Source organism: Camponotus floridanus, unplaced genomic scaffold (genome assembly GCF_003227725.1).
Source record: "Camponotus floridanus strain SB8 unplaced genomic scaffold, Cflo_v7.5 scaffold68, whole genome shotgun sequence".
In the NCBI taxonomy this organism is placed as follows: domain Eukaryota; kingdom Metazoa; phylum Arthropoda; class Insecta; order Hymenoptera; family Formicidae; genus Camponotus; species Camponotus floridanus.
In genome coordinates, this window is record NW_020229836.1 from 117,326 (window position 1) to 131,470 (window position 14,145).

A 14,145-nucleotide genomic window follows, 5' to 3' on the forward strand; every position below is an offset into this window, starting at 1 on the left:
TCACAGATATAAAACTTAAAGAACTAAAATTAAATTGAAATGAATCTCTATATCACATACAATTTTTTTGCAGAACATTTCGCAAATTAATTATGTTATGTTATGTTAATCGATGCTTTTTACAAACGTCTATTAATGATCTTTATTCAAATCGCATGGATTATATAAATGCGTCATTGCTGTTATAGCTCATTTGTCAGACTTTTTTTGCACTTTTTTCATCGATTTTCTTTTCAGCATGCGTTACATTGTCTGTTGCAATTCTTTCTCGAACTTTGCACATCGCGGTTCATTCTTGCATTATGTTACATGACACTCATTGACATATTCAAAAAGAAAATCATACAAGAAGTCGTTGATCTAAAAGTCATGCAAAATAATGGCTTTTTCTGGTATTTTTGATCTAACGTCACCGGAATAGGCTTAAAATGGTAAAATCAATAGAAATGCGTAAAGTTTTTAGGACGGAACGAATCATCAAACACATGTTTCCTTCTCTGATGTTATTGGTGCGCATCTAGTAATTAATTTCTCCGTATAATAAGATGTTATCAAGATGTAAAAGTTGGATTCGAATGGAGATATTTAATATAATACATATTTTATTTTTAGGAGAAAATTATAATTTAAAGTGGAATGAGGAGCGAAATTTTCGCAAGATGTTGCATCTGCTCTTTAGGAGTGTCCTCGTTACATATGGCAAAGCATTACATGGTCAAGTTCTCTATATTGCTGGATGAGACATCCTGACCGTTTGATTTTGTATAATAATAGCATGTATATGCGAGTAATAAATCATTGAGTACTATCGGGCAATCGGATGCTTATCATTAACACAGAATTTCTTTACGATTTGCTGATTACATAATAAACCGGTTTTGATAAATATGAGATTTCTATTTTGCTACAAAAATAAATAGGTGTCTTAAGCAATATGTCAAATGGGATAAAACAATCTCATCTATTTTTTATTTATGCAATTATTAAATTATGGCAAAATGTATTAGGTTACAAATTTATGCATATTGAGAAATTTTTTTGAAATTCTTCACGACTGCAAATATAATTCCATAAGATTAATTTTATAGTATGTAAACTAGTTTGATTATCGCTCTTTTTTTACTTTTTTCAATATTTTCAATATTTTATCGTATTTTAAATTTTATTATTACATGCTACTTAATTAATTACAAACTAAATTGTTTCAAAAATAATTCTTTGCTTATTGATAATTAACTTTAATTACTTATTAATAATTAATATATGTATAAATATTTATTTCATCAACAAAATAATAAATTTTTAGTCATTAAAAATTTGTCTATTACTTACGACACCAATTTCTGAGTCATATAAAAAGATTTAAGTAAATAAATGATTGTAGAAGAGTAGTAGATAAAAAATGAGACAAAAATATAGCGTCATAAGTAATAATTGTGCAATATGACAGCAGAAAAAATATTCTATCAAGAATATATTTTAATCATATTGACGTAGACGATATTTTAATTGTATTGTCAACTCCTAAATAAGATTTAAAATCTTTTATTATCAAAGACTATGAAGTAGACTCAACAAATTCTAATCAACGGTATTTATCGACAAAATATGTGATTGGAACTTGTTTAATGTTTCTTGATGAAACAATAGTTATTGAGCAATTAAATCGTAGTATAATCATCTCTACAGATATGGAAATGAGATGCCTTAATGCAAGTTATCCGATGGTAAACCTTTTATAGCGAAAGAACCGCGGAACAACGGCTTGAAGATCTCTAGGAACGTCTGTGTTCGGCGTGCCGAGTTCTGAAATGTGTGAATGATTCAACTATTAAGGACAAGAGACCAATAAATGTTTGTATGCATAGAAGTTAATATTTTCCGCTTCTATCTCTAAAGCGGATCGAAGATTTCTTTCATATCTCTATTTACATATTCCAAGTGAATGTAAGTAAGAATGTAGTAATTCGAATATATTAATCATTTGTACGCGACTGAATGAATTAAAAAACATAATATTACAAAATGTGTGATTAGAGTTTTATGTCAACGGAAATTACATTAGCATCGTATATTTTACTATGCATTGCCTTTTAATTAACATATGCGGTACTCACTAAGATTATACTGCTGAGAACCTTGCTAACGTTAGTTACTAGGGTGAAACCACTGCCGAATGCTCTTGATGGTATATCCAAGGATACTTTATTCCTATCAAAAATGGGTGTATTGTCCGTAGTAGTAGTAATAGGCACCTTCTGCACACAAATATACGATAAATGAGGTTTATCCAATTTTCTCATTGCTCGAGTATATATTTCATCATTGTTTGAAATAACAGTATAAAAAGTGTCACGTGGGAAAATTATATAGAACCTGAATGTCCTTATCTATGAGCGTGTATCCGTTTCTTATAATTTTTCTGATTTGTAACGATTCGATGAATATGAAGGAAAAGGAACTATGAGAATTACTACTTTTACAATTCTATTTAGTGCTTATAATTTTATTTCACGAGTACATATATATTTTATTTATATTTATTTAAATATATAAATACATACAAAATGAAAATTTTTAAAGGTTAAAGATTAGTATAGCCTTTATATATTTATTTCAAAAATTTATGATCTTACGAAAAGATATTTATGTAAAAATAAATGCTTGTATAAGCAACGTTTCCAAGAGATGAAAAATACTACATTTCTAATTTCCATAATTTCTTATCGATATTAAAAAAATTAGTTAAAAAAGAGAAACATTATTAAGTTAAAAGTTATTGTACAGACAAATTCTAGCTAAAGATAATAAGAAAACGAAGGAAAGAGGATATATTGGATTTTGTGATGCTCTACAATGAATTCGTCACAAGTAATAGATAAAAATATAATTAAAAGTTTATTTTTGACATTAGCATCATCATCAACATCCTCAACATCAATATCAATTATTAGCTTTACGTGTTATAGAGCATTTTTATATGCGCTATTTACATCATTTACACATTCCACTAGTTTATCTCTAAGAGCTTAGAGACTATTGTTAAATTATTTACAACTTTCACGATGGCAAGTCGATTCATGCTAGATCTTCTGTAATGTTAGCTACGGCAACCCATGATTCAACTGGAAGCGTCGATTCGTCAGGAGAACGTTTTCTTTTTTTGTAGATTTTTCCCTTTTTTTATATTTTGTTCAGGCGCTCTAAGTATAAACTTTCTATAGGAGGAAGGACTTCTAGAGCGAAAGAGAGATCCTGTCAATTATCGGCCCAACTAGAAACAAAAATCCACACATTCCATGTTATATGGAACGCTCATACTCCATGCGAAAATCCATTACTATCCGTCCCTTCTCCATGATGCATTTTATGTCCTGTTTAATGTTTGTTTGTCACTCTGTTTCCCAAAGTATCAGTATCATCTTCTTTCAAGCTCTTTCCCTGTTGCTCGCCGGTCCAATATAAAAAGTCCGCAGTCCAATATCCCATTTTCGCACCTTATCGGCCCGCTTTTATCCCGCCCGCTTTTAAGCCGTTTGCGGAGGTGTGTAATCGTACTGTTTATGTACAAGATTTATTTTAATCGCAGACATAGTTTGCGGTTTGTCGAAAGATCTCGTCTCATAAAGATATCTTCCGAGATTAGAAGAGGGTTACCTTAATCAGCAACGTTGGTTAGTGGCACAATCGGAAATTTAATAAAGCGTGAATTAGATTTTTATTCAACTACGTTGTTTAGATATAGGAGCAATAGTATTTCTTGAAGCATAAAACGAGAGAAACACGTCAAAATAGAACATTTGCATTAAATACATTTGAATTATACTGTTATAAGGAAATTAAAATTCCATTAATTAACAGCTTTGTTAAACATAGCGTATTATTTTAACTAAAATAAAAAAATAGGCAAATAAAAAAAAATATTAAAAATCAAATCACACATACAAACTGAAAATTAATAAGAAATATAAAATCATATACAAAATTATTTACATACACTTATACATGCTCTTATCTTCACATGCACTTATCTTCACTTATAGTTAATATATCACTTGCAAACAAGGATGGTCGTACAAGCAACATTGCCCATCGTCCAAGTCTGCTTATTGAGATTTGTTAAAGAAAAATCGTCATATTAAATTTATTAAAAGTAGCGAATATTTTCTCTTACGAAGATATTATATTTCAGAATCCCTCTCCAGAGACAGCTTGTATTACATATCAAACACAGAACATACGATATGTGTGGGACTTGAAGAAAATAAAAATAAAAAAAATATCACAATTTACAGCGAGAAGGATAAAATGAGCTCATTGCGATCCTACCCCTGCTAAATTGCCGAAAGCTCCGATATTAAGTCCAACGCCGGCCTGCGCACCAGAGCTCGTATCGCTTGCGCCAGAAGTGATGGACTGGCCTCCTCCACTGATACCGCCGCTTAAACTGCCTAAATTACCACTAGTTTGGCTTAAACTCGACAAAGTGCCGATCCCTTGGGTCAGGAGAGTGCCGATAAAATTCGATCCGGGAGCTGATCCGCCACTACCTCCTATATTTTTTAAGTGAAACCATTAAGTACTCTGATAAAACACAATAAATATACGGTAATTTTTAAAAAATATATATAATGGCAAAACGTATAATAATTATAAAATATTTTATAAATAATCTTCTCTGAAGAAATCTGTGTGATTTCATTCTGCTACAAAAAATTTTTATTTAAATATTTATGGAAGAAAAAAAATTAGAGGAAACTTTGCCCATATTTTTAAGACATATCTTATATCAGTGTTGGTATAAAAAAATAAAGACTCTCTTGTATTTGTACGTACCTGCACCTCCACCAGAAAGACCACCGGAAAGCGAGCTTAGTGGTGCGAATTTCGAGACAAATGCGTTTGTCAAACCAGATGAAGCTCCTGAGAAGAACGTCGTTGCACCGTTTATAAGCGGTCCTATGCTGCTTGATGCGGCTTGGATTTTCTGAGACACTAATTTATTGACGAACTCTGCCGTTGCCGATTTGTTAGGGTCGATTCCATAAATGGCGTTTTTCGCCTTGTTGGCTTCTTCAAGGGCATCGAGTGCTCTTATTTTCGAGTCCAATAAAGAGTTTGCTTTCTAAAGAAATAGGCATTTATTAAAGAAAAGGAATAAAAATGCAATCTCTATGTATTATATCTCTATAATATCTTTACATTACATCTAAAACATGTCTTACATGATTTTAATTTTAACGGAATCTTATATCAAATTTACAGTTCTAATTATTTGTATAATTATTAATTATACTTTGATGAATTTTGTTGCATGTAAAAATAAAGAGATTTAATTCAAAAAGTTATTCTTACGCCAAATACGAAGTTCATGATGCCATTCGATATCCCAACCACGAGACCAATCTTCCTTTTATCTCTACCTTTGTTTTCACCGTCGGTCGCTTCATCGTCGGTTTCAAATACGTAGATCTACGGGTTATAATAAAATTTCTTTAAGTTTTTAAAATAATAAAAATTTTCTAAGAATAACACACACACACACACACACACACACACATATATATATATATATAGATTGAAGATAAAATTCATAATTAATAACAGAGAGAAAGAAATCAAAGATGAGATATTATAAAGGACAAAATTTCCTTACAAGAACTTTTTGTCAATGCACTGTAACTTTTATTTACCAATTAAATATATTTCATATTATATTTAGTTATATCAATTATTATTATTATTATTATTAGTATTAATATTATTATTGTTATTATTACAATTATTATTTATGTGATTTATTATGTGATTTTTATACAAAGATTTTAAAACTCTGTTTAATATAAAATTAAAAAGAAATATTACAATTACGTTACGTGTAGGATATTATTTAGTGCTTGAATTTCATATGTAATTATAACCATTATGCAATATTGCTTTCATTTTAGAGGAGCGAGATCGGCACGTGCTATGGTTGTTGTTCTAGCGGATCGCATTCCGATTATATTAATGCGTAGTCATCAACTGTGATACTTCGTTGCTCGTTATGGTCGTATATGTATGTACATCATGTGCCGCAAAAATTTCGTTATATTCGCGTATGCATCCGTCTCCAGACGTTTAAGTTCGTAAAAGCAGCGCCAACCACTTTCACTCTTGACTCGTTCTCTGAAAGCATGTCTCTCTCTATCTTATACTTTTTTTCATATATCATTGTTTGTTTGTTTTTCATCTATTTCATTTACATACGCGTAATACGTTTAATTAACACGATTAATTAATGCGCTCACAAAATATTTTTTTTCCGATGTAACTCGTATTACGATGATAAGTAAATTTCATTTCACATAACAATTTTTTACAATTAAGAAAATATCAATATAAATTAAGCAAAAATTTTTATAAAATTAGTTGCGATCTTTTTTTCTTAATAAAAAAAGAGAGACCAAGGTAAAAAGCATAAGACTTTCCTCTGAATAAATCTAAAGGTATTACATAAATATAAATATATATATATATATATATATATATATATATATATATACATATATGAAACTTTTGATTCTTCTATTGCATTCTATGTAAACAGTTCACGCGAATTATTGAGTTGGCAAATTTTCCGATATTTACTTTCACTTTGGTCACGCTAAACTTTATAGTTGTCTTTTTGTTTTCCAGTAATATGTTTGGAACTGTTCATTCTAGGTCGAGTGAAGGTATTACGCTCAATTGGTATATTACATTTAAACGGAAAAGGAAGAAAAAGATAAAACAACATATTGTCGCTTGCCAAATTCTTGTCAATCATATTTCAAAGAAATGTGATTTCCGTGTCGGAGATTTGATTGCGCTTTCATTCCATGTATCAATTTCTCGAGAGCCTTTGAGGACACGACATAATAATCATAAATTCTCAACGCGAGAGATCGATAATAGTTCTTTGTGCACAAGTACTTCAGCATTTAAATTATTCAAACAATGTGCATAATTGCAATTCTCTTTCAATTTCATTCATTTACTTTCTAAGACAATTCAAGGTAACTCGTCTTATCTTCCGATAAATCTCTCGACTAGACAGAACACACGACTAGAAAGAACATTCAATAGTTTAAAATATATAACATATTTGACGATAAGTCATTTAAAAAAAAATAAAATACAAGACTTACTTCGTTCACTGAATTGAGATCCTCCGGGGATGGCTCTTCTGCATCTCTCTTGACAATAGGACTGCAATTGACAATGGCAATGGCCAAGAACAGTCCGCAAAATGTGCAGACTACCCTCATTATGTTTTTCTCACTTGGCTGATTTATATTTCAGTTTTTAGTCTGCGTAAATGAAAAGATGTTTCACAATTCTTAAAATTCCTGGCAATAAAATTGAAAGTTGATCTCTAAATGTCGAGTGAAAGGAGATGCTTCATTTATATAAGTTTAAAACTGATTTTTAATTAAGCTGATTCAATTTCGCAAACAGTAAATATAATTAAGCAACATTAATAAAAATTTTATTCCGTAAATATTGAGAAAATCAGATGCAGCAAATATTGTTATATAAATGTGATATCAAGTCATATGGTTTTGATTATCATTTCTAAAAGTTTAACGTAGCGTAATGTCGTAATGTAGAAAAGAATAATATCTCCAATTAACTTTTATAATAGCAAACAAAGAAACCGCAGAAATTAAGAGATGAATGAATTCAGGACTTATAGGGATATTAGTAATAAACAGCTGATTATTAAATTAAATTACAAGCATAAAATAGTTAGTCGAATAAGAACCGCAAATTGCAAGAACAAATAAGCGATTAGTTCGAAATGGTTGCGCATAAATATAATAGACAAGGATACAAAAAGATACAAAATATGAGAAAGACGACGAATAAAATCAATATTCATTCAACGATTTAACAACTTTCAAATTGAACGAACGTTTTCTCTCTAATGCGTGCAAAATAATTCAGAATGCAGTCAAAGCGAATGAATTGCGTGAACTTACGAGTGTGCCAATGCGATGAGTGCGTGCATGCGTGCGTAAATGCTTAGCAAGCGATCGAGCGAGCGAGCGAGCGAATGCGTGAGGAGTTGTGTACCTGGCGGAGCGCGAGGCTCGTTTGAGGACCACAGTGAAGGAGGTCCCGATGTCTTACGGAGCCGAAGGGGAACGAAGGCGAGCATACGTGCCCCTTCAAGAATCGAGAATCGCGAGCCTCGCCTCCCGCAGCCAGGTGGGGCGTCCTCCAACTCACTCTTGTTCGCGAAACCCGTTCAATTAGCCGATGTTATCCAGAGCGTTCTTCATGACACCCCTGCCTCGTTTATTTCTCTTGTCACCACTCGGATTAGCACATCAAAGCTAAATTATCGAATTATCGCACTGTTACAAGCTCGGAAATTTACTTCTTTTATCTGGCAAGAAAAATATCCTTGCTATATTTGTTTTATGAAATTTAAAAAAGGCAATTCTTAAAAAATACCCCGTTCACTTTTCTTAATTATTATTATATTAGTATGATTTAGCCAGCGATTCCAGCATGATGCAACAAATATTAAATTTGAGAAATCACAAAACTTCATTTATTTATATGGTTGTGATATCATCTCTTTCCAAGGTAATAGAAAAAATAAACATAAACGTGGGAGCTATGTATCCTACTTTTATTATTCAATATATTTATCATTTATTATCATCTCGCAAAGTGCTATAAAACAACAAAATCGCGGTCAAATAATTAGACGATCTGAGTTTAATTGTTTGAGAAAGAATTGATTAAAATCATCTTTGATGATTACAATACTTTTTCAGTTGTATGTACATGTATGTAGAATACACGCAATAATAATACACGCAAGAAGTTTGCGTGCATATTAGGATTATTATTGCGCGATTTTGAAGCTTAGCAACTTGTATTCAAACTCTCGCTTTCTCGACTCATTTTGAGATTATCTCATACGAAATTGCAAATCGTCACACTAACTTACGTAATAGATAGTTTCTCTAAAGTGGACCATTCATCTTCGTTATTTTACAAAAATACATCAAGTACGTGGCGGAACTGCGAATAATATCTTCTTTGAATGATAACGTGTCACGATATATGCGTCACGTTATATTATTTGATAGCCTGTTAAGGTAATTTAGAAAGGCCTTGAATAAACCAAGCTTATATTTTTCGCACTGACTTATATTAATATTTTTATATTAATATTCTTATATTAATATTCTTATATTAATATTCTCTCAACTTTTACAACTATTAATCATCATTATACATAAATATGGAATATATTTGTAATTAATGGAGCTCACGCGAGACTATCTTGAGAATTAATCAAAATGAACTCTTTGATCATTATCTTGAAAATATTGTTCTAACCTTAGAGCACTTTATTTTGTAACACTTTCATATGTAACCATTTATTTAAGTTAGTCATTAAACACCTCGTGTTCTTTATAATTATCTTTTCTTCTTAAATTTATATGAAGAAGAAAATAATTTTGTATATATGTTATTATAATCATTAACAACAATTTTTTAACTACTTGGTATTTATTATATATGGAATATTTTTAGAATTATTCGAAAGATAAAAATAACTTTTGAAATAAAACTTATTATATATCTTAACACAATGCCATCATTTATTTCGACATTTCAAATTTAATTAAAAATTGTTTAGAATGACATTTTTGGTACTCTTTGGATAGAATCAAAATAATTGAATGACACTAAAAACTCAAGATATCGAAATTCTATGCATGAGCTTGTCGAAAGAGAAGCATCAAGGACGTTCACTGTGAAGAATTTAAAAGCGCATATCTTTGGAATGCACTCTGTATTACTTTCATCGCATCATGATTTAAAACGATTGCGAACTATTCTACGCACGGGCTCTGTATTGATAGTCGTCACTTCTTTTTAAGGACAGTTGCTCAACAAAATCTATTCCTCGTCATTTAAGATTGCCATTTATATGCGCGACACGATGATGAAATGAGGTTTTTTTAACTTCGATTGAAAGAATTCGATTTCGTTTTCAAAATCAAAATTTGAAAAATAATGATAGCTTCAAAGGGTAAAGAGAGAATCGTTAAGTCTTATAAAAAGCTTAAATTATATATAATAAACTTACATTGTGACATGGACTCTGATATTACATGAAACTAATATAATAAATGAAAAGAATGGATAGAGAAAATAAATAATTTTTGTTAATTGAGGAAGAAGGACTAAAATCTTATTTAAACACCAGGACATTCAAAAATATTTGCTCGAAAATTAAGTACTTTAAATATTAGCTCTTTCTCTCTCTGTACGTGTCTAAGTAGTAAAGGTATTCATTGGTCAGACTGGTCGACCGCTCGTGATGTGGCGCCGCGCAGCGATCACGCGCGTAGACGCGTGCGGCATCTCAACCGCGAAGAAACGGCCAGGTGACTTTCCAATGAAAGAGAGAGTAATGCACCTTTCGGTAATCCTACAGGAGGAAAGTAAAAAAAAGAGGTGCAAAATCCCGCGCAACCGGACACGGTTTACGTAACGTGGCAACGTGACTCATTTCTCCAAAAGTGGATCGAAATCGGGCAGTTAACGCATTTCCGCAAGTACGATCGATGAATATAAAGATATTGTAATTTTATTCGGTTCTTTCGTTCATAATTTAATTTTCAAATTCTACTGCAATGGCATTTTACAAAAACGTTAAAAAAAATAAAAGGAAGTGATAATGTAACTTTTTTGCGTACATATATTTACCTTTCTAATCCGGAATGAGATCCAAGAAGTACGTTAATGATTAGATATATATTGAGTAATAATCATTGCAATCGTGACACGCATAAATAAGAGGAAAAGTTACGATATGCGTAAGCGCAAGAACAATATGTATGTACATATTTTAGAAGCAATGTCATATGGTAATTATATTTATCTGTGTTGCACGCATTTATTGATTCAAACTTTGTGATTTTTTGCATTGTATTTGCATTATAAAAGAGAGCGCAAAAAATCGTAAAGGTTTTAAAAATAATTATTCAAAGTATATATATGATTCTACGGGAGAGAAAATATACGAGAATATTGACTTTCTCGATGCTCTCTGTGACACGTTTATGTCAATATTCCTTTCGATTATATATAACGATAAATATGCAACATATTTTACGCGAGGTTTAATGTTTCTTGCCGAATCGAGTTAGCCAATGGTCGAGGGCCCCGCAGATTTCTAATTTTCACTCGCCTTTAACTGACAACGATAATTTATGTTTGTTTACTAAATTGATTAAAGAAAATCGTCGGAACGTAAGTTAAAAAATATACATAAAATCTATATAAAGTACGTTCATTTAATGTAATCATATAACGAAATTAAATTTAAATAATAGCGTCGTAAAAATGACGTTAATGGTACTATTATCATGGAGATTTAGAGGAATTTGTGATTATAACTTCGCCAATTATTTCAATATTCGCCGAATAATCATTTCGCGTTTTATTACATCTACCTTTTCCCCGGTTCCGCAGAGAATTGCTGTCTCCTCTTGTACGCAGCAGGGGTCTTCGACCTCAAAAAAACCGCAAGGTACACTCGTTAAACTATCGCAACGGTTCATCGGATGACGCGGATCACTCCAACATGTTACTCGCGATCACTCGCGCAACCGCGACCTTTGCCACGAACGTTCTCTCGATCATCGATCGCGCAGAGGGACGGCGATTCTCGTCGTGGGAGGAACTTCCGAAACGGAATGCGTTTGCTCGCGGCGCGGCAGATAGATTGAGAGACTTTAATGCGCCGGAATAGAAGCGAGGAGGCGGCCACGGCGTTTGCCGTTCGTGAAAGAAAGTCGGGGAAATTGGCCGCCGCGAAGCGAACACGTCATTCGTGGCGGCGCGAATGACCGATGACGATGGTGGGTGAGGAAATTTTACGCAGCTCCAGCATCGCGTAACGCGCGCGAGTGACAGTTTCATACACGTGTTGACAGATCCGTTAATTGACATATCAGCCGGAACTCGAAATATGATTTTATCCGCATTTGCGGAAAATAATCCCGCATGTATCTGACAGTGATGACTATATTTCTCGTTATGATAGAGTACACCGTACTCGTGTGTTCGTCGTTTCCTCGAGAAATATCGGATAAAAGCATTTCATGAGCATTTCGCTTGTGCGAGAAGAATGTAAAAAATATTATGTACTTAGGTTTCTATAAAAAACGTTAGTTTGCTTTATAAAATATTAATGAGATATGATGTGGCAAATTAATTTTAGCTTAAAAGATTATGTATCTTCACCCTGTGTCCCATAATATGCAATATTTTAATCTGTCAATGCTGCTGCATTTATCTTTATTAAGTTGTCTTTAAACATTTATCTTCGAAACATTTTATCTTTTTATTTCATTGCGATATGATAAATACTGAGTTATTCTCTGACAATTTTTTACGTTTATGAGAGTAATTAATTGCTCTTCGATGGGTATTACGTAATGTAACATGACACGTGTTCAAATTGTTCGCGCGAGCATATTTATTCGCAAATAATGACACATCGGATGTGTTGTTCAATCGCAGTCGTGTAACCCGAATAAATATATCGTTCTTTACTTTCTCCGACCGAAGTTCTATCTACGAAACTTCCTTTACTGCTATCACCAGCTGTATTGAGCACATGCTGTAAGAGAATTTATTGTAATGGGCACGCGATATCTGTCTCCGAGAACGAGAGTAAAAGTTGATCACGTTGATCTTGCGACGCATTTATCTTTATTCCTTTCTCTGCCAGCCTTCCATAAATAAAATCGCGATCACTTATTCCAGGCCATTAATACATAATAATATATATTAAATTTATTTTCCTCAAATAATATATAAATACGCTGAAAAAGGAATTATTTTCGAACCTTTGTTCCGGAAGTTTATTTCGTAATTTCATATAAATTATAAGCGAGGTGAGAGTACGTGACAGAGATTCAATCTCCCGACTATTTTCTACAACGCGCAAGAAAGGAACACTATATAATCAGTAAGAGAGATAATAAGCGAAGTGCGCAATGCACAGATAATGACAGGTCGGATCGGAACAGATTTAGATCATCATACTGTTGTGTAGAAACAGTATTTGCGTAATCAAAATCGATAACATATGTGTGCTATTCTGTAGGCAATCATTTAATAATGTGTTTTTTACATACACGATACACTTTTGTGCATTATCGTAAAATTATTATAGCTTCATAGGATCAAGGAGCTAAAATGTTGTTGCAGCGATTAACGTCGCATTAATTATTATTATTAGTTATAAAACGGAAAATTGCATGTATAAAAGCGAATAAATTTAGAAATATAATACAATGATTACATACATTTTCTCGCAATACATCTTTATATACATCATAATTTAAAAAACATGATTTTATGAGTTAAAAGATTAAACAATCTCAGATAATAACGCACCATATCGTAAATATTAGTTGCAAGCTATAGATTATGTGACCTATATTTGCTAACGTAAAATATTTTGTGTACGATAATTTATTAAAATTTTTTGTACGATAATTTATTAAGTGTCAAAAAGAGAGTATGTCAAGGCTAATTTTTTATGTAATTTATGGTTCTATCTTTTGTAAAAAAATATAGATTATATCGTTTGTCTTTATGTAACAGACAGTGATGATGCAAAACAAATCATGCACTGCAATATCCTTTCATAATTATTCGCGAGCAACGTTCTCTAGAGTGACAGTTGACACTGCCTATAAGTCAATTCCGTAGTGAAATTGTGCGTAATTGCACAAGATAATTTCCGACGTCCTATAGAATGAGATGCATCAATCATATTTAAATGTGTCTATTCTAATTCGCATTTCGCAAGCGTGGTTGTTCGTAATCTGATAAATCGTTTCAGACAATGTGACAAGATTTCTCGCGATAAATTTAATTACCGAGTACGATGTAAAAAAATTGTATTTTTTTGGTCAAAGATTAAATAAACAAATTAATTAAATTTTGAAAAGTACATTAATTACCTTGAACAGAAAGATGTTGATTAATTATAGGTCATTACGTATTAACATACAAAGCATTTCTGTCATCACACATGATTATATATTCTTATGTTATGTATACTTTATGATT

At 31.9% G+C, this 14,145-nt stretch overlaps 1 protein-coding gene across 5 annotated transcripts; it reads right to left on the minus strand.

Moving 5' to 3' along the window:
* Positions 1-1,616: 1,616 nt before the first annotated feature.
* LOC105258583 (putative lysozyme-like protein) lies at positions 1,617-11,693 on the minus strand. 5 transcript variants are annotated; one of them, XM_020029785.2, is made up of 7 exons: positions 8,004-8,179; positions 7,170-7,331; positions 5,356-5,472; positions 4,837-5,125; positions 4,330-4,553; positions 2,118-2,258; positions 1,617-1,806 (listed from the first exon to the last, which is right to left on the minus strand). In XM_020029785.2, the coding sequence occupies exons 2-7, from the start codon at positions 7,287-7,289 to the stop codon at positions 1,708-1,710; spliced, it is 990 nt and encodes a 329-aa protein (XP_019885344.1). In that variant the 5' UTR covers positions 7,290-7,331; positions 8,004-8,179; the 3' UTR covers positions 1,617-1,707. The 5 variants fall into 5 exon arrangements, with proteins under 5 accessions (XP_019885344.1, XP_019885345.1, XP_011268230.1 ...); XM_020029786.2 differs by lacking the exon at positions 8,004-8,179 and adding an exon at positions 11,511-11,693 and having other exon boundaries at positions 1,622-1,806; XM_011269928.3 differs by having other exon boundaries at positions 1,622-1,806; positions 8,098-8,292.
* Positions 11,694-14,145: the final 2,452 nt, after the last annotated feature.